The sequence below is a fragment of the Heliangelus exortis genome, chromosome 3 (genome assembly GCF_036169615.1).
Source record: "Heliangelus exortis chromosome 3, bHelExo1.hap1, whole genome shotgun sequence".
Lineage (NCBI taxonomy): Eukaryota > Metazoa > Chordata > Aves > Apodiformes > Trochilidae > Heliangelus > Heliangelus exortis.
This window is the reverse complement of record NC_092424.1, coordinates 16,357,734-16,375,836: the sequence shown is the minus strand read 5'-3', so window position 1 is coordinate 16,375,836 and position 18,103 is coordinate 16,357,734. Positions and strand designations below refer to the sequence as shown.

General features: G+C 37.3%; 1 protein-coding gene across 1 annotated transcript in view; it reads left to right on the top strand.

Moving 5' to 3' along the window:
* The window catches only part of RBKS (ribokinase), a 69,725-nt gene that overhangs the window by 35,135 nt on the left and 16,487 nt on the right, over positions 1–18,103 (top strand). Inside the window, exons 6-7 of the mRNA XM_071739396.1 lie at positions 4,657–4,748; positions 14,452–14,640. Coding sequence (XP_071595497.1) covers positions 4,657–4,748; positions 14,452–14,640 — 281 coding nt within the window. The remainder of the gene's footprint in view (positions 1–4,656; positions 4,749–14,451; positions 14,641–18,103) is intronic.

The following is an 18,103-nucleotide window of genomic DNA, read 5'->3' as shown; positions in this document are numbered from 1 at the left end:
TCTCCCTCATTTGTGTTGCCTGAAAACTATTCTCTATTGTGCTTTCTAAATAAAGAGCCTGTAGTCTATTCTGATTTTCTCTCGTACTACTTTTATTTAGGAAAGAAGCAATAGCCAACAAGTTCATGGTACTCAAATGAAATGTGAATCCAGTTTTTTAATTTTGCAGTGTTTACCTTGAACTGCAAACCAACCCATACCCTTATAATCTCCCCGTATGCATCTGATGGTGCCTTTCCTCCTCTTTTCATGCCATGACTAAGTACAATCTAATGTTGTTATTCCAGAGCAGAGCAAGCACAATGAATGCAAGTCAGAAAAGTTCCACACACAATAAAGTGAAGGAAATTACTGGAAAAAAAAAGACTTATGCCCTTGTTCTGCCAGCATAGCAGTAGGTATGGCTGTGGTTTTCCACATAGAAGTTAACAGTCTTTAAGGATAAAAAAAAAAAAGCTTTTTCTTCTTAACCAAAATTCTTAAGAGTGTGGTTTGCCATGCTGCCACTGAATACATAAAGTCATGGTCTGTGGAAGTATTACTAAGTTGTTACTGTGCTGTACTTTTAAATGTAGGCCTTTGTTCCTTCAGTGTAGCATATAGGTAGATAAAAGCAAACATGTTGCTCGAACAGGATGGGGTTTCACCACCAGCATGACGTTTCTGTTGTTTAAGTACCTATAATGCTTTCAGTTACTCAAGCACAATTACCCATTGTTTTTGAACACTAAGTAAATAGTTATACAAGTGAGGCATCTATATGAGATTAAGAATATGTTCTCATCTATTCAGAAGATAAGACAGGGAGGGAACAGCTCATACTATGGTCAATCACACAGCAGGTCAGGGATGGAACTGGGATTATAACTAGCTGATTCCTTTCAGCTGGGCCCAGGCTTGCTCTAGTGTATCATAGCATGTCAGGACTGTTGACTCCTCAGTCCTTTGTCTGCACCAAGATCTGTTGCACACCTGTTGTGATCTCTACTGTTCATCACTAATAAAGGTGTCAGGTGTAGCAGAACTTTGTGCGTCATGTCCATGTATTTTGTGCTGATTTAAGCATCTGTGTTAGATGTGTGGCTGGAAGAGAGTGGTTCTGAAACTGTAGTAGTTAACAGTCATGAATTCTATAAATAGAACTACGCATGGGGAAAAATTATTTTGACTTCTATTTGAAATGTCAAAACTGGGTTCCTGGGAATCTAAAGCCAAAAAATAAAACTTCAGAAGACTGGCTAGCACCTGGAATGCTTAAAATATGTATGGAGTGGGGTGAAACAGAACTTAAAATAGTTTTTGTTATGTTTTATTAAAACAGATAAAGGCATTCTTAATCTAGTGGATAACGAACTATATTTGGAGTCATGAGTCAATTTCTGTGATTTACTTTGTCAACTTCTGACTCTGCTCATGGTTCTGGTGAGATGCTTCCCATTTTTGTCACCCTCATATGGCAACATGCCAGCCTGTGACAGAGGAAAATTTTAAAAGGTAGTTAAAAAAACCCAAACCCAATACACAGAACACACATGCAAGCCTACAACATCTGTAGACAGAACAATATATTGAGAAAAGTCAGTGAGCTGTGAGCCAGCTATTGTTCTGCTATCATTGTGCAGCTCTCATATCAGGAAAGCTTTGGTTGCTTCTTTAAAGTAATAGGCTACACATGTTCAAATGTCATGTGCAGTTAAATCAAAGAAAACAGCTGAGTTTGTAGCATTGTACAATCTATCCTTAGCCAACTGTAAATTGTTAATGCAATTTCCTTTCTTTTAGCCTGCAATACTCTCATGTATAATGCAGTACTGCATGTTAGGATGTGTACTAGACTATTTTTGTTTAAAACAGATGCATACACAGATGCCTCAAACCTCTGCTTCAAGTGGGTTTGTGCTTGCTTTTCTTCATTCTTACTTAAAGAAGTGGAGAAAGAATGTGGACATACACACAAGAACCCTTTATTTCTGTCCAGTGAGCATCACCTGGATTTGTAAGTTAGAGAGGGACATTTGATGTTCTGACACCCTCTGTGGCAATGAATATGAGAGATCTTGTGACAGTCATGGGAAGAAGGAAATGTTAATGGAAAGGGAAAAGGAAGGAAAAGGGGGAAAGGAAAGTAAAGAGGGAAGGGAAAGAGGGAAAGGAAAGGAATCTTGGTGAAGAATGATATGAAGTGGGTACAAATTGTACTGGAAATTTGACTGGAAAATTCTATGCTTTAAAGGCCACATATGAAAATGCTGCTGCTTCCAAGAGGGGGACCACTTCACTGATGTGCAGAATGCTACCTTTAAATTGATTGAAGGCTTGATAGCAAAGAAGATTTCTTTAAAGACAGACCTTTACAACAGTATGGAAATCTGCCTGATTTTTACTCTATTATCTACCTTTGGGAAATAAACTTTCACACAGACTTGAGAAATTAAGAGCTTCAGAACTAGCTTCCCCTGAGAGCCTATCCACACAGGCAGTTTTTGCATTGGGCAGCATGACTTTCAGTGTAATTCCTGAATCTGGTTTTAGGCAACTTCTTTTATGCTGTTATGGATATCTTGTAGGTCCAGGAAGTGCAGAATAGGAGCTTAATTGATTTAAATACAGAAGAGACAAAGCTGGATGGGAATTCTGGGGAGATTTCAGACAAAGGAAGCGTAGGAGGGATTTGCTTGATTTTGGAGGTAGCAGAGGAAGAAGGAGAAGAGAAACTGAAAGGGCAACAAAATTGGATCAGCAAATAGAATTTGTTGAGTAGAGAATTGCAATGTGGTGGTAGAGTCAGGAAGTACTGGAAATGGGAAAAAGTATTGGAGGAGTGTAAAGAGACACAATGTGATGTAAGTTGAGTGAAGAAGGTTGCTCTTGCATAGTGCTTGTGCAAGATGGCATAAAGAATTGAAACAAGGTAAGGAGGATAGATCTTGGCACAGGGAGAGAAGGAATTCAGGCAGGAAATAATTTGGTGCTCCTCAGGGGAACCAAGCAGGTTACCCTGTTCACAAGCTATGCTCTTCTTCACAGCCTGAAAGACAATCTTTGGGTTCCTCTATCTCTCCCTGATCAGCAGACATTAAAAGTGAGCACAAACTAATAACAGTGTATTCCATCCTATTCGTGATGAGTCTGCATTACTTAAAACCCAAGTTGGAACACTTCCAGCACTGCTTCTGACCCATGTATGTGTTGGTCTCATACAGAAGGAGAGAATTTATTTTCCATTGTGTGCTGTTTGTTTTTTTATACCTAGGAAAATATACCTTAAAGATCTCTGTTTAAAAAAAGTTTTATTAGGATTGCAAAACAGAAAATAGGAAATGCAAGAGTTAAGGTTGCCTGTGAAAACTTAATTTGTCTCCTTTCTGCATATGTATTATGTTGCAGTCTTTAATTATGTGATCACATGCTGTTTTTCAGTGGTATGTGATCATATAATTAAAGAGTTTATTATAATACATACTGTATTGTAATAATATAAGGGAGCCAAATTAAGATTTCATTGGAAATCCTAATCCTGGCATTTTCTGACTTCTGAGTGTATGTCTTGGTTGCTTTAACACTTTTTTTAACAAGTCAGGTAGAGAAGCATGATAAAGTTGTATGGTCAAAGGCAGAAACTTTTGGAGTGTTAATGAAAAAGATCAGCTTCTAAACTTCTCACTCAGATTTCAGAAGTCTGGTGCATCTTCCTCTTCTAAGGCATTAATTGGGATTCAGGAGTGTTCAGGGTGTCTGAATATTATGTGCTATAGCTTAGGGTCTAAATATGCATTTAGAACTGCAAAGGTAGGTATCCAAGTTGGAAGATTTGATCACTTATTGCATGCAATATTTCTAAAGAGAGCATGCATTACATAAAAATGATGGCCTTGTGGTTAAGGCACAGAAGTATTAATCATAAAATTGGCAAAGTGAGAAACTGAGTCTGCAAACTTCCTTTGTTAATAGTGAGTAAGTCACTTATACTGTCCTCATGACAAACCTTTTCTGCTGTTACATGGGGCCTTAGGCTACAGTTTAGAGTTAGGTTAACTAACATAGTCTACCACGTGTTAAGTTTAGGTATGGCTCTGCCAGATAGCATATTAAAAATATACAGTGCCTTGTCTACACTATGGTTTTATAATGTGGCAGTTTGAACAAGTTAGGTAACACATTCAGAAGCTCATTTAACTCCTTGTCTGGACACGTCCTTCATTATTCCATAGCCCTGTTTCTTCATGTACAGAATGCTGATAACAACACTGAAAAAATTCTAGAACCAAATCAGTTCTTGTAAAACTTATTAAACTCCTGGAAGAAGCATCATCAGTTGAACAAATTGCATTACTGTCCAAGGCTTTTTAGGGTTTTTTTTGTTTCTTTATATTTTTCTTTCTTAGTAATTTGAGTTTGGCTTTTTTCTGTTGTTCTTTGTCATATTCCCATTATGACAGGTGCCTGCACATGAATTAGAAGGCAAATCTAATATAATAATAATAAAAAAACTTTTAGCAGCTCTATAAAACAAGAATACAGAAACTGAAAGCCATTTGTATGTTAATCATAAACATTGGGGGCTGTGAATTAACCAAAATGGTGTTTTGAGTGGTGTTTTATGAATCTAAAACACTAGAGATTTAGCTTGTTCTGTTTTGTTTTGTTTCATTTCAGTAAAGACTTTATTTAATCCAGCTCCAGCCCTTGCTGACCTAGATCCACAATTTTATACCCATTCCGATATCTTCTGCTGCAATGAAACTGAGGTAATGGTCATAATGTAATTTTAAAGGAGTCTAATGCAGTAAAATTTCAGAGGGATTCTGTGTTGGAAATGCACAGACAAAAGGAAAATTAAGGCATGCTCCTCTTACATAGGACTTTTGGAGGTGATAAGTTTGATTCCTGACCTAATGAGCAAAGAGGGCTGTTCTAGAATACCTTTAGATTGCACTTAAAATTAATTGTTTGCAACAGAAAAGTTGCATCCAGCCTTCCTTACAAGTAGGTGAGTGAAACAAATCCATAAAAGGATACTTTAAAAATTTTATTAATGAATGGCAAATATTAAAATAGATCCTTGTCCTTGTTCTCCATTCCCTTGATATTAGCAGGAATGCTCTAGCCATAATGCTCTGACACTTTAAACTCACTTGGCAGGAGGTGATTGCATGCTGCAATTGATGGTAAATAGTAGCTTCATATGCCTCTTCCTGTCATATCTGTTTCCAGTGAATCTGTTTCTCTGGCCCTTCAACTGGATGTTTTTCCTCCCTTTTTTTTTCCTTCTTTCCCTCTATTTTCTAATTCAAGTGTGTAATTTCTCCCAAAGGAAATTATTTTTGTCACAAGAGACAAATTAAGTTCAACTCATAAGCTTTCATTTAAGTTTCCTATTATTAGCATTCTGCATGCTGTGTTCCTTCCCCTCAGCCTCTCTTTATCTAAACAGGAATGAGGAAGCAGCAGCATAGTGGATAGAAGCCATGCCCTGGTGATAGTTGAAGTTATATCCAGCAAATGTGATTTCTGCTATGAACATTGATACCTGCAGGTGGAGAGGAGGGGAAGAGCAGACAAAAAAACATGGCCCTGTTTACTTACAGGATTTTTGTCTGATGACAATGTCTGTCAGAGTCAATTCTTCAAGACTCAAATTGCCCTTTTTTGAAATTTCTGTGAAAACCCATCACAAGCCATATAAAAACTTCTTAGTTCACAAGTCTAGCATTTAAGGGTCAGTCTAACTAACCCAAATGGACACCTAAATTTTATTCAGGGATGTTTCAGTACGTGTCTGTTCAGTTACTTGTGGCCAAGTTCAGCTACAACAGAGCATTCAGGAATCAGCAAAACAGAAAGGTGGGAGATGCCCTGGCTCCTCAGGTCTCTGGAAGGCCAAGTTTACTGTAATCAGCAATGATCCCATTTGTGGCTCAGACACTGCCCAACAGCCATCAGAACTCAGTTATATGTGGTGAAGAGAATGCTATGGCAAAGTGTATGTTCTTGTTCAGAGGACTTGCAGGACACCCATATAATGTTTTCTTAATGCTTTCAGAAAGCACATATGCCTGGACTATGCCCCTGGATTGGCTCCATGGTGCACTGGTGTACAGTTTGGGATGAGAACACCCATCCTCTCCCACCAATTTAGCAAATGTCATTTGTTGTTTGCTTTTTTCATAATGTCACTAGTTATTTTTTTCCCAGTGGAAACTTATTTCCCATATGTTAGGAACAAAACTTTGTTTTTCATTACTTCTCTGTTCCTGACTTTTCTCTCATTGCCCTTTGCAACACACATGTTAAATTCTTCCCTTTGTTATACTTTATTGCTAGAGGACAGTCTTGAAAGAGACATTCTTTGAGAAATTTAGCTCTCCAGAGCCAGGGTGTATTATTATTACCACCACATGGAGGAAAGAAAACTGCTTCTATTTGAAGAACAAGAAATACAGGTGTTCAGTTATAACAGTTCCCTTCTCATTCATCTACCTTTGTTGCAGAGCTAGAGGTACAGTTTGCATTCTTTTCTATTTTCTTTTAAAATGTGGAAGATAGCTGGGATCACTTTATGCACAGTCAGGTGCAGAAATATGTTTTCTAATGTTGAGGAGGTTTATCTCTTCTGAATTTATGGAAATGGCAGATTTATGGAAGTTCCTGACAGCCATATCATGGGAATACAGATCCAAGTTTGGGACTCCTACAGCATATTCTGAGCACAAGAATGGCACAGAAATATCCCTGCTTTTTAACAGTAAACTTTTTATATTGTACAATGAAATCAGTTACATTAGTGTGACTGTATTAATCAATCATTTCCTCTCTGCGTGTCTGATTTGTTATAGAATGAACTATTTCAGGGATTAACTATTGCCATGGTTCCTTTCTCTTTGCTGAGAAAAAGGAGGAAATTTTGAGGAAAAATTAAAGATTTGTTTTTTCTTGTGTCACAAGTTTGAAAGTTGTTTTTTCAGTAATTGTTATATATTCATATGCCATCTGTTTTCTTTCATGACTTTCTTTAATTTCAGATCCCTGTAATTTATGCTCTTGAGAAGTTTGATGTAAAGATAAATGTTTACATACACAAATAAAGGTTACCATTCATGTTTCTGGTTAATAGTCATATTTCTGTATGGCACGAAAAAGCAATAAGTTAATTTTACAAATCTTAAATATAATTCTAATTTTTTAAACTTCATCCATTCAACCAACTATGTCTGCATTTCTTTCATCTTGTTAAATCAGGAAGCACCTAAAGGCTTCTATGATCAAGAATAGGTATATGAAAAAATATTTTACACTTTTTTTTTTTTTTTTTTTAATTTCCCTCAGTGTCTACCAGCAGTCACAGTCAGAAAAGGGCAACTGGATAAAATGGACCTTTGCTCTGAGACATTGTGGCCATTCTTACTTTATGGATTTTTTAAAATTGTTATTCTTGTGTGGCCGTGTTTATTGAATGTGTTGATTACAATTGCCTTACTGAGATCTTCTGTTCCATTTCCATTGCCTCTCCTACTTGGTACTTCTAAGTCTTAAATAACTTTTAGCCAAAAGTCCTATTTATATTCCAGCATTACCCCTTTTGGGGATCTCTTATTTTCTATTTGGGATTTTTAAGTACTGCCATACAAAAAAATTACTATATTTCTGCTTTATCTCTACCAAGTCTTTTAAATAGTTAACTAATAATCTTGATTTTTTTACCAAGTCTTTTAAATAGTTAACTAATAATCTTGATTTTAAACATGAACTTGTTAGAGCTGTCCAGTTCAACTGATTCTGAAACATCCTTTTTAATACAGACATAAATGCTAAGACAGGATTAAATATACATGATTTTTTTAATTGCTTGGTTTGGCTTCTTAAGTAATTTAAACTTTCAAGTATTTATCACAACATCTTACCAAAATGTCCCTTTCTTATTCACCAAGAAATACCTTTAAGTGATAAAAATCCTGTGGTTAGTGGATATTATGTTGTGATGTGTTTGTAACAGATCATGTTAGCTGTATAACAAACCCATTTAGCTTCAGACGTTTCATACATTATGTGGAGTGTTTGTAATGTTAAACATGAGAAAAGGGACATAGCCCATATGATCAGCTGAATCAAAATTAGCTGAGTCAAAAGTTTCTATTTACTGCTGTGAAGGTCAGAAGCTGTGATCTGCAATGCCTTTGTCAAAGAATAAAAGTTTAAAAATATCAGCTGCAGTTTTAGACAGACACGGGATGTCAGGTCCCAAACATGTGAGTGTCAAATACAACATCACACTTTATATTCCATCCTTCATTAAGTGCTTTAAGAGTTAATCAAATCACATGCAGTATCTGGTATAACAGCACAGCTTGTTCTTATGGATTTATGTGCTAGAGAGAAACAAACAAAATTATACTATCAGTGAATTATCTACCATTAGTTTGTCTAGAAGGCTCTTCACAAGCTGTTCTTTTCACTCTTTCTTGTTGCAATAATGAATTCTTTATGTCTGACATTACTTTCTTTTTATGTGGTTCTTGAACAAAAAAACTCAGAACAAATCTTGCAAGGTTATCAGTTCTTTCTTTGCTTAGCCTGTAGTTCAGTTTTATCTTTTCCCAGAAAGATCAAACTTGTTGAGACTAGTTTGTTAATTCCCAGATGCAGCACAGCCTAATCCCTGAGGTTTCTGCAGGAATGTGCTAGCTCTCCATTCCCTTAATTCTTCTAATGAAAAATAAATTTATCCAATGTCATCTTAGTGAAAACCAACGGTTGTTCTTTCCAGTCAGCTATAAATGTTGAAAAAGAGACAACGCCATAGAAGATGAACTCTTTGGAATACTTACCATTTTTTCCTCACGTATTTGTGTGATTCCGTGCTTGCAGTAAGGCTCTAGGCACAACCACAATGTCAATACAGTTTATGTGTTGTTTTTCTTATTTAGTGTGTGCATGCAATTGCATAGCCCTGCAGATTAGGAACCAAAATATATTGCATATCAGTGATTTCAGTTTGGTCCTAAATGTTTTGAAGAGCAGCTGCTCCTCTGTTTAAAGAATACTGAGGAGCCCTTCAGGAAAAGGAAGACTCTTAAATGTTTACAGCAAACCATTCAGTTTGTCAAGCTATTTTGAATGCAAAGCTGGGAACTGCTTTCTCTCTAATGTAAAATGGGTATCAGACTTCTGATCTAAAGAAGAAAGATTAAACAGAGATTTAATTAAATGCTAACAGAATACTTGGGGGCTTCAGTGGTAGAAAGCAGTACAACTAAATGTAAGTTAATTGCTAATTTTGTTAAATAAAGCTGCCAGATGTAGAAAAATAATATAGAAAAATTGATACTATCCTATTTAAGATACTATTTTCATTTAAATGTTATTGTCTATTACTAGAGGCTAGATAATTTTTGGAAATAACAATGGAAATTCTTGTTAATGTATCCAAAATCAAGACATATATTGATTTTACAGAGAATATCAAGCTTTAAGATTATTGATTTAAGATTTATTGATTCAGAGAATATCAAGCTTTAAGATTATATCTGGAGTATTAGATTAGGGCATTTAAGATACTGCTTATTACTATAGAGACATTCTTACTAGGGGTAGTGGGGTAGTCTTTCTTAAGAAAAAAATACTTGGTATCTCTAGTAGTCAAACCAAAAGTAGGTCCTTTAGAATTAAAATATCTCAGAACATCTCCTGAATTTGCCTTTTCTGTTTTAAATAATGAAAATCTACTATTGCTTCATTACATAGCAATCGCCAGCAATTCACAATATATTGTAATTCCAACTTTGTTCTAAACCCCATTTTATCAGTTGCTAGAAACCATAATATTTCCCATATTTAGTCTAAAATGAAAGCTGTTCCTTTTGGGGGGGGAGGGAATAGCTTCAAGGCAATTAATTTCAATCAGTTTTTAATTATTTTAGCACGATAAGTAGTTCTGCCTGTATTTATGTAAAATTTTTATAATTTGAAACAACTGGAACTAACTTGGCTTATGGCCTGATCTTGCAATTGCTTATACACTAAATCTGTCTCACTGCTTCTTTGAGACAGTTCACATGTGTTAGAATTAATGAGATCTAGTTTTGGTCTGTCATTCTCAAAGAAACCAGCTAAGGTACAAGCCAAGTTTGTAGCCAACTGGCTTACTGTGTTTAAGTATTTAAAATGAAAAATATTTTAAATGATCAGATGTAGTTTTAGATGGGTTAGTCTTAAAACTGGCAGTTTCCTTATTACTACTGTTTCTGTTCCAGCAGTACCTGGCAACATTTGAAAAGTTGTTATTGTGCTAGGTGCACAAAAGCCCTCCAAATGATGAACTACTCCCCAAAACACTTCTTGTTAACCTCACCAGTTTTTATTTGCTGAGGATCATAGCATCGTAGAAGTTGGGAACACAGCTCTGGAAGTCTCTAGTCCAACCCCCGAGCAAACGTGGCCAATTTAGATCAATTTGCTCCTGGCTCTGTCCAGTCAAGTTTTGAGTCTCTGAGGATGAAGACCGCATGACCTCTGGGCACCTGTTCCACTGCTTCATCACCCTTGTGGTGAAAAAGTTTGTCCTAAGACTGGAATTTCCCATGTTCCAGCTTGTGCCTGTTGTCTCTAGCCCTATTCCTGTGCACCTTCAAGAACAGTCTGGCTCCATCTTACCTTTACCAACCCATTTAATTGCTGTAGGCAGCAATTAGACCTCCACTTAGCCACACGTTCCTGAGGCTGAACAAACCCCCTTCTCTCATCCTCTTCTTGTATGTCCTGCTCTCTGGCCCCCTGTCTGTCTTGATGAACTCCCACTGTTGTATGCTGTAGTGTGTCAGTGTATTACTTGAGCCAGAGATCACAAACCAGATACCGTGCTGCAGATTTGGTCTTGCAAATGCCCAGGAGAGGATCCAGAACATCTCCCTGACAGTGGTTGTGTGAGCCATAGCCTGCCCCAAATGCACCACAGCCAGGAGCATTTGGCAAAGGTTCATGTCGTAGTTTCATTCTCATTTTTAGGCAGGGTGAATTAGTACTGCTGGTGAAAGAAGTTAATTGTTTTGGATTGGCTTTCAGGGGTGTTGTGGGACTGGGGGTGGTGTTCGTTTTAACACAGATCTGCCTTGCAGTTCTATTTGTTTCCTGGCCACAACAATGGCTGTGCTGACACAAGAGAATGAGCCATGTGGACAGGAGTAGAAGGGGAAAAACAGCATTTTTTTTTTCCTGACAGCTTGTGTCAACCTACTGTAATGAGACTCCACAGTGTAAAGAGACAGGGAGAGTTAATGGAGATTAGAGAAGATTATGGCCTAGAACCTTCATATCAGTTAAATTAACAGCTTCAGTTAAAATTCTCTTCCATTTCTATAAACAAATTAAGAAAAGTCTGTGTAGATTAATTATATAACATCCATCACAGGCTTATTGTGGCAGCACTTTTGTGGAATGTTCTCTTTCTTCAGGAGGCCCGTTTAACTGGGCAGTTTTATGGGACTGGCTGCAGAAAAATAAAATTCTTAATTTGCTCACTTTTGTACAGTACTATGGCAAATGTCCACATTGGGCTTTTAGTATTATTTAATTTTTTCCTTACATAACCATTAGTTATTTCCTTCAATTGTACCACAGTTTGTTTTTTAAATAAGATTCTACTGAAGGGAGGAACTTAAAACTCACCACAGTATTTAACATCAGTTGACATTTACCGCAATCTCTAATTATTGGCACAGAAGCTGTCTGGCTTCTGCTGCTTTTATGGTTCTTCCCGCTTGTTCCAGTGTTTTTTAGTTTTACCATCCTGCTGTAGATGAGTTAGATGATAGTGGTTTCAAGCAGTTGAAGATCTAATTTTATACAGTCTCTGTCCAAAATAATTTTGTTTATTGGTGTAAGTATAAAATGAAAAGGAAGGTTCCTGTGAAACCTTTCACGTATCAGTCTCAAAACAATTCTTCTAGTACCCAAGCCAAAAATCCCATTGACTTGGGACACAGCAGTCACAAAGAGCATAACACAAAAGCTAAGCATACAGCACGTGTGTTTGATTAGGAAGAATATTTTATTTAAGTACCTCATTTAATTTACCCCACTCATAAGCTTGCAGAAGTGTAAATACCTGGCAAATGAACCCAAATTAGATTTACTGTTTCTCTACCAAAACCAAACCCACTTTTGTCCTGGAGACTTTACAACATAGGTGGAATGTTTGGAGTTACTGCCTGTCATGAAATAACACTGGAAATTTGGTTAGCCAATTTCATGCAAGGATTTGTGTGAATCAGTTTTTATTCTTATAGGTTGATGTGCTAGGTGTTCTGAAGAAAGGAGTGCACAGTTCCTGCTCCAGAGATCTGGAAGTTCATCAAAAGATACAAACATTTTAGACACTTGAATATCAGGATACTATACATACATATATATATATGTATATATATATAAAATACTATTTTTATTGATCCTTAGTTACTCCAGAGCTATTATTTGTGCATTGACTCCTTGCAAAACTTGCAAAAAAATACATTCAAATACTTTTAAAAAAAAATTTGAAAATACTTCTATAATCTTTTAAAAACTGAAATAGGTTTTGTTTGCTTAAATAGTTTGTACTGTAAGAGGAGTTTGAGCAGCATGGTGACATGACAAAGAGAAGATGGGATAGGTTGAGTTGCCTTATAATTTAAAGCTTACTGTATTCTTGTCTGGGATCAGCATGGTTAAAAAAAGCAGTTTTAAATTGTGCACGTGTGCTAACCACACCTTGCCCCTGCAGTGCACACCAGATCCTGCCTCACAGCCATCAGATCAACAGTGCCTGAAGTCATTTGGGCATTTCTAGGTAGGGACTGCAAAACTCAGTCCTCTAAGTTTGAAAATTAAAACCAATGAGTACTTTGCTAATGATACTATAAACTCCAGGGAGGGTGTTGGCATGATCTGGCCTTCCAGAGCCTAAGAGTGGCTTCTCCCTCCTGGGTCAGGGTGAAACACAGGAAATGACAGTGGTGAGCAAGTGGGTGCTGACTCACAGCTGGAGCAGTTTACTTTGGGATGGCTGTAGTAGTTCCTGTCCCCAGCTGCCTGCCCTCCCTCTCTTTACTACAGGCATGGGCTGTGCTTCTTGGAGCAGTTGTTTCATCACTATCACTTACAGTCCACTCTATCAAGAAGTATGTGTAGTGAATTCAAGATTCAGTAATGCAGTGGAAGGTAGGTTGAAATGTTTCAGCAGCTGTTTCCCAAGAATCTGAGCTGCTCATGCAGCAAAGGTCAGGAAGTGTAGCTGGCAAATAGATTCTAAAGTTTTCCACTGAAAATAAGCCTAAAGAGTGTGGAAGCTGTGCCTAGTTACTAGGTGGTTATCTGAAAAGACTTCAGACTGCATTTTTCAGGATCCAGCAGCAACCTTGTAGTGCAAGATAAGGTAGAATCTCTTTCACGGGTAAGCAGGACAAGATTTAGTAAAGACAGCAAAATGCAGTATGACCATTTACTTGCTGTTGAAGGCAGGAGTACTGCCTGCAAGACTTTTTCAGACTTTTTTTCTCTTCCATTTCTTCCTGCTCCATTCTTGTTCTCTTGCCTGCCAAAAGAAAAAGTACATAATGTTAGACAATGGTATGCCATCAAGAAAATGTATGAAGTAGCTAACGGGGTGCTTGATTCTGAGTCCTCATGGCAGACTTTTTTTAGGAAATTTTGCTCTTAGTTGGGTAGAAATAGAAGAAATTAATCTTAGGAACCAACTGGGAGATTTAAGTTGATTTAAGGTCACCATCTGTTGGAAAAGTTTACCTGTGTTTGTATGGAGCAAATGCAGAAGAATCTGTGTCTTGACAGAGGCCTATGGACATGGCTGTAACACACATACAATAATCTTGTAATGGGCCTTTGCCCAAAGAGGGCTGTAGATAACTTTTAGGTATTCTTATCTAAAAATAAATATTAAAGTAAACAGAGAGGTGAAGATTGAGGAATTATTTTTTTTCCTTGAAGAGATTTTCCCTTGTGATTTCCCTCTAGCTGAACACTGAGAATTTAAACCAGCATTTGAGAAGCTTCTCACTTAGTGATAAATATCCCCCAACAATAGTGACTGAGTCACCATGTAGCATTTTGTGTAAACCACAAAGTGCTCTTGCCAAGGTTGTGCCATTGTGTGCATTTCACAGATGGAGAAACTGAGGTATGTGGGAGAAATGTGATTTTACTAAGGGTTGCATTCCAGGCAAGTTGCAGAAGCTGGGGCAGAACCCGTGGCTCCTGTGTCTCTGCCGAGGCTGCTTTCCATTAGTGTGCTATGCCTGAAGTACACACTGATTCCAAACAAGGAACAAGACTGAGTATCAGTGTAGTAAATGGTTTCATGATCATTTTTAAGAGATATTAAATGCTGTTTTCATATGCAGCTCTCGTCCACAAATTAATGCTGTCAGATTCTGATTTTCGTTTGCGTGGGTTATTTTCCAGGCAGAAATTTTAACGGGCATCCCAGTTGGCAGCCTTGAAGATGCTGAAAAGGTGGGACATGTGCTGTTAGAAAGAGGGTGTAAGTTCATAATAGTTACTCTTGGAGCAGAAGGCTGCATGATGATATCAGCAGAAGAACCCATTCCAAAGCACGTTCCTGCTGGGAAGGTCAGGGCTGTGGACACTACGGTACGTTTTTGTGGTTTAACTGTCTTGCTTTGGAAAAGACTGCTTAAGCACTAAGGGAAAGGAATGAGTAATCAGCCAAGTCTTTGGGCACTAGCACAAAGGCTAATTTATGATGTGAAATTGATATCTTGCTTCCAGCCTCTCATATATTAAATGTCAGTTAAGTTGAGTTTTGTAGTCTGTATCATAGATGTGCTAGAATTATTATACCTACTGATAGCATCTTTATGTTCCTACTTTACTGAAGTCAGTACCTGTCTGACTGTAATGTGTGATGCCAGTGGCTTGAGCAGCAATATTGTGTTTTCACATTTGCCCAGTCGTATAACTCATCTTGTCCAGAATTCAAATGCTGTGGGAAAAAGGAGTTACTACAGCCGTCACAGTCTGAAAATTAATATTTGGCTCCTCTGAGACATGAATCCCTTACCAACTCTACTTTTAGATGATCAAAGACATAATTTTTACAGAATAAAGTGGAAAAAAACCCCTGAAACCCCTTACTTCTTCATGATGACTATTTTATGATTATAGGTCAGAGGCATTGACATGAGAGTATATTTTTTATTTGCTGCTCAGAATTAAATGCAGAAAGCGTACTCCAGCAAACCATTAAACACAATACCACCAGCAAAAAGTAAAAACAGGACAGGCAATAGTTAAGATAGCATTGCTATGAAAACCTTACCACATTGCACATATGGGGCTACTCTGTGTTCCTAGTACTATCTGACATAAATCCAAAATAATTCCAGTGGAGTTACTGAGAGCAGAGCAGGTCACGTTGTATCTACTAACTATACATTTAAATGTCTGTTATAATAACGTCATATTACATATGTTCTGTTACAATAGTTCATTAAAATCATGGAGATTTTACCATCTGTTGCATTCCATGTCTGAATTGCATTAATAATAACTAGTTCTTGTAGCATGTTTTTTATCCGTGGACCTCATACTGCTTCACAAAGAAGTAAAGCCACTGCTTAAAAGATGAGGAAACAGAGGCATAGGGGACTGAAATTACCTAGCTCTGTAGAATGCTGTGACAGAGCTAGGAATAAACTCATTATGTCTAAACCACATCACTCATAAGTTTGGGCTGTGATGTGCTGATACTGTGGAAGGCTCTGCTTCACTGTTATATTTAATCCTTTTCAATTTAACTCTGAAACACAGATATTCTGGCTTTATTTTCCTCTTCTGGTCCTTCATCACTTAGAAGCTTGATCTCATGTTAGTGCTGATTTTGGAATGTCCTGAAGTTCAGGTTAAGTGAGATACCACTGTATAGTATTGTGCATAAGATTCTTTGTAGGGAACTACAGACACCAAACTGCCTTTGCCTTCTTTTACCCCAGAATTAGAAGTGCCAAGGGAGTGAAAGGCAGAGCTCTCAGAGCTGCCTAGAAGAAGGATTTATTAGCTTGGGAGCTACACCTTGTGAGCTTGGCAGTACAGCTTCTTGCTCTGAGTTGGTAAATCCACTATTGCAATCAAAGCTTAGTGTAACTCTACTTCACACAGAAGTGATGAAGAAGAAACATGTGTGATCAGCTTCTTCAAAAGAAGCAGAAAATTGCTGCCAGATCAGCTATTGTTTGGTATCTTAAGATATTTGCTGCTCTTGGAATAAAACAGCAATACTGAAACCACACACTGTGGCTGAAAAGTGCTTTTTATCTTGCTTAGCAGTTCAGAGTTTCATGACTGTACTAATTTAACATGCCTTTTCTTTTTTTTTAACATAACGATAAAAGCAATTTCTTTGAGTTTACTGAATCCTTGCCCTGCCTCCTTGTGGCCAACAGGTTATTGGCTTTCACATAGCAAAGGATTTTCACAGTTAATTTTGTTAATCTACTTAAATACCAGTGGGTTGTTTTCAGTAAAACAGCTGTGCTTGGTTTACTCTTGCAGACTTGAATGAAAAAAGATGTGTTGGCCTTCCATTATAAAAGTCTTACAGTATTTAGACTGATTATCACTTTGAAAGCAAGTGGTTTTAAAGCAACCCTTCCAAATACTCAACAAAATAAGGCCATCCTCAATGAACCTATTACTAAAATAAATACTAGACGTTCTAGTAGGATATGTTATTATCTCCAGATTCATATCTGTAGTTGAAGGAGAATAAGCTCAAGCTGTAAGGTGGCCTAGGAAGTAACCACCTATCCCAAGAGTATTCAGAGCTGTTCATATGCATACTCTTAGCATGCCATTTAATACCAAACAGAAGTTTCACCTTTGAGCTACATCAACTTCAGCATCTTGGGGGACTGGGCAGTAATTTTTTTAAGCTGCCATAATCCAATCACATCTGGTTATGTGTCTGTATCCATATTGACATTGTTTAGACCTGCAGAACAGAAAGCTACTGCCAGGCAAAGAGTTAAATGATGCACACATCATTAACCCATCAAAGGATGTGCAGAATATTTTGGAGCCCTTATGAAAGCAGTCCATATGAAACCAGAGTTTGCTATTTAGAAGACAGACATGAGCTTCAACAGCCTCTTCCACTGTAGAAATTTTCTCATAGCTGCTAACACTGCCCAGAGCCCTCTCTGCAGCAGCACAGCTTCTGTACAACCTCCTGGTTATTTCTCTTGTCCACAGCAACTTTGAAAATTTTTAATAGAAAATATTTGGGTAGGTACAGGCACAAAGAGTTTGAGTTCCTTGTCCTTGGCAGTGTGCTCCCCATTCTTTGTGTTCATAGGTTCATCAGAGAGACTAAGAGTTGACAGACTGCAGGGTCTGGCTCTTCCTCCTCGCTTTTCCTTGAGATGGTTAATCTGAAAGTGGATTGGCTGAACACTGGGAAGAGCTGGCTCCATCTCCTGCTCTGTGGTGGAACATGAATCTTCAAGATTGAAAATCTGGCATTTTTCACCCACACTAAATCAATACTATAAAGGGAAGAAATGAGGCTTGTTGATTTATTTTTTTTTTAGCGCTAATTATCTTAATGTGTGCTTTACTAATGTATGCAGTGCTTCTCATGACTATGAGCAGAGCTCTCCATACACAGTCCAAAACATGTAGAGCACGAATAGTCGTTCAGAAGGAAGTTTTGCAAGACCTGGTATTGTAAAGCTGAAACATCTGTTTCTCCTGTTCTAGCTAAACTTTTGTCAGGAAAACAAACTTTCCCTTCGTTTACTAGTTTCTGCTAGCTATTTTCTATATGCAAATTTTGTAAAGGAAAAAAAAACAATTGAATTATTGAAAAATTATCCTCAGATTTTCTTTATGCAAGAAAGAAATATCTGATCAGAAGTCCAGCAGCCCTACCTATCTGTATTTGAAGGTGATGTACATAAGAGACATATGGTGCATTAAAAAGTGCTAATATGTATATAATATAAGAAAGATCTATATTATAATCTATTTTCATTACTTTAAATAGTTGCTTTTAAATCTCCTTGACTACATGAATTTAAATATGTGCGTTTACTTA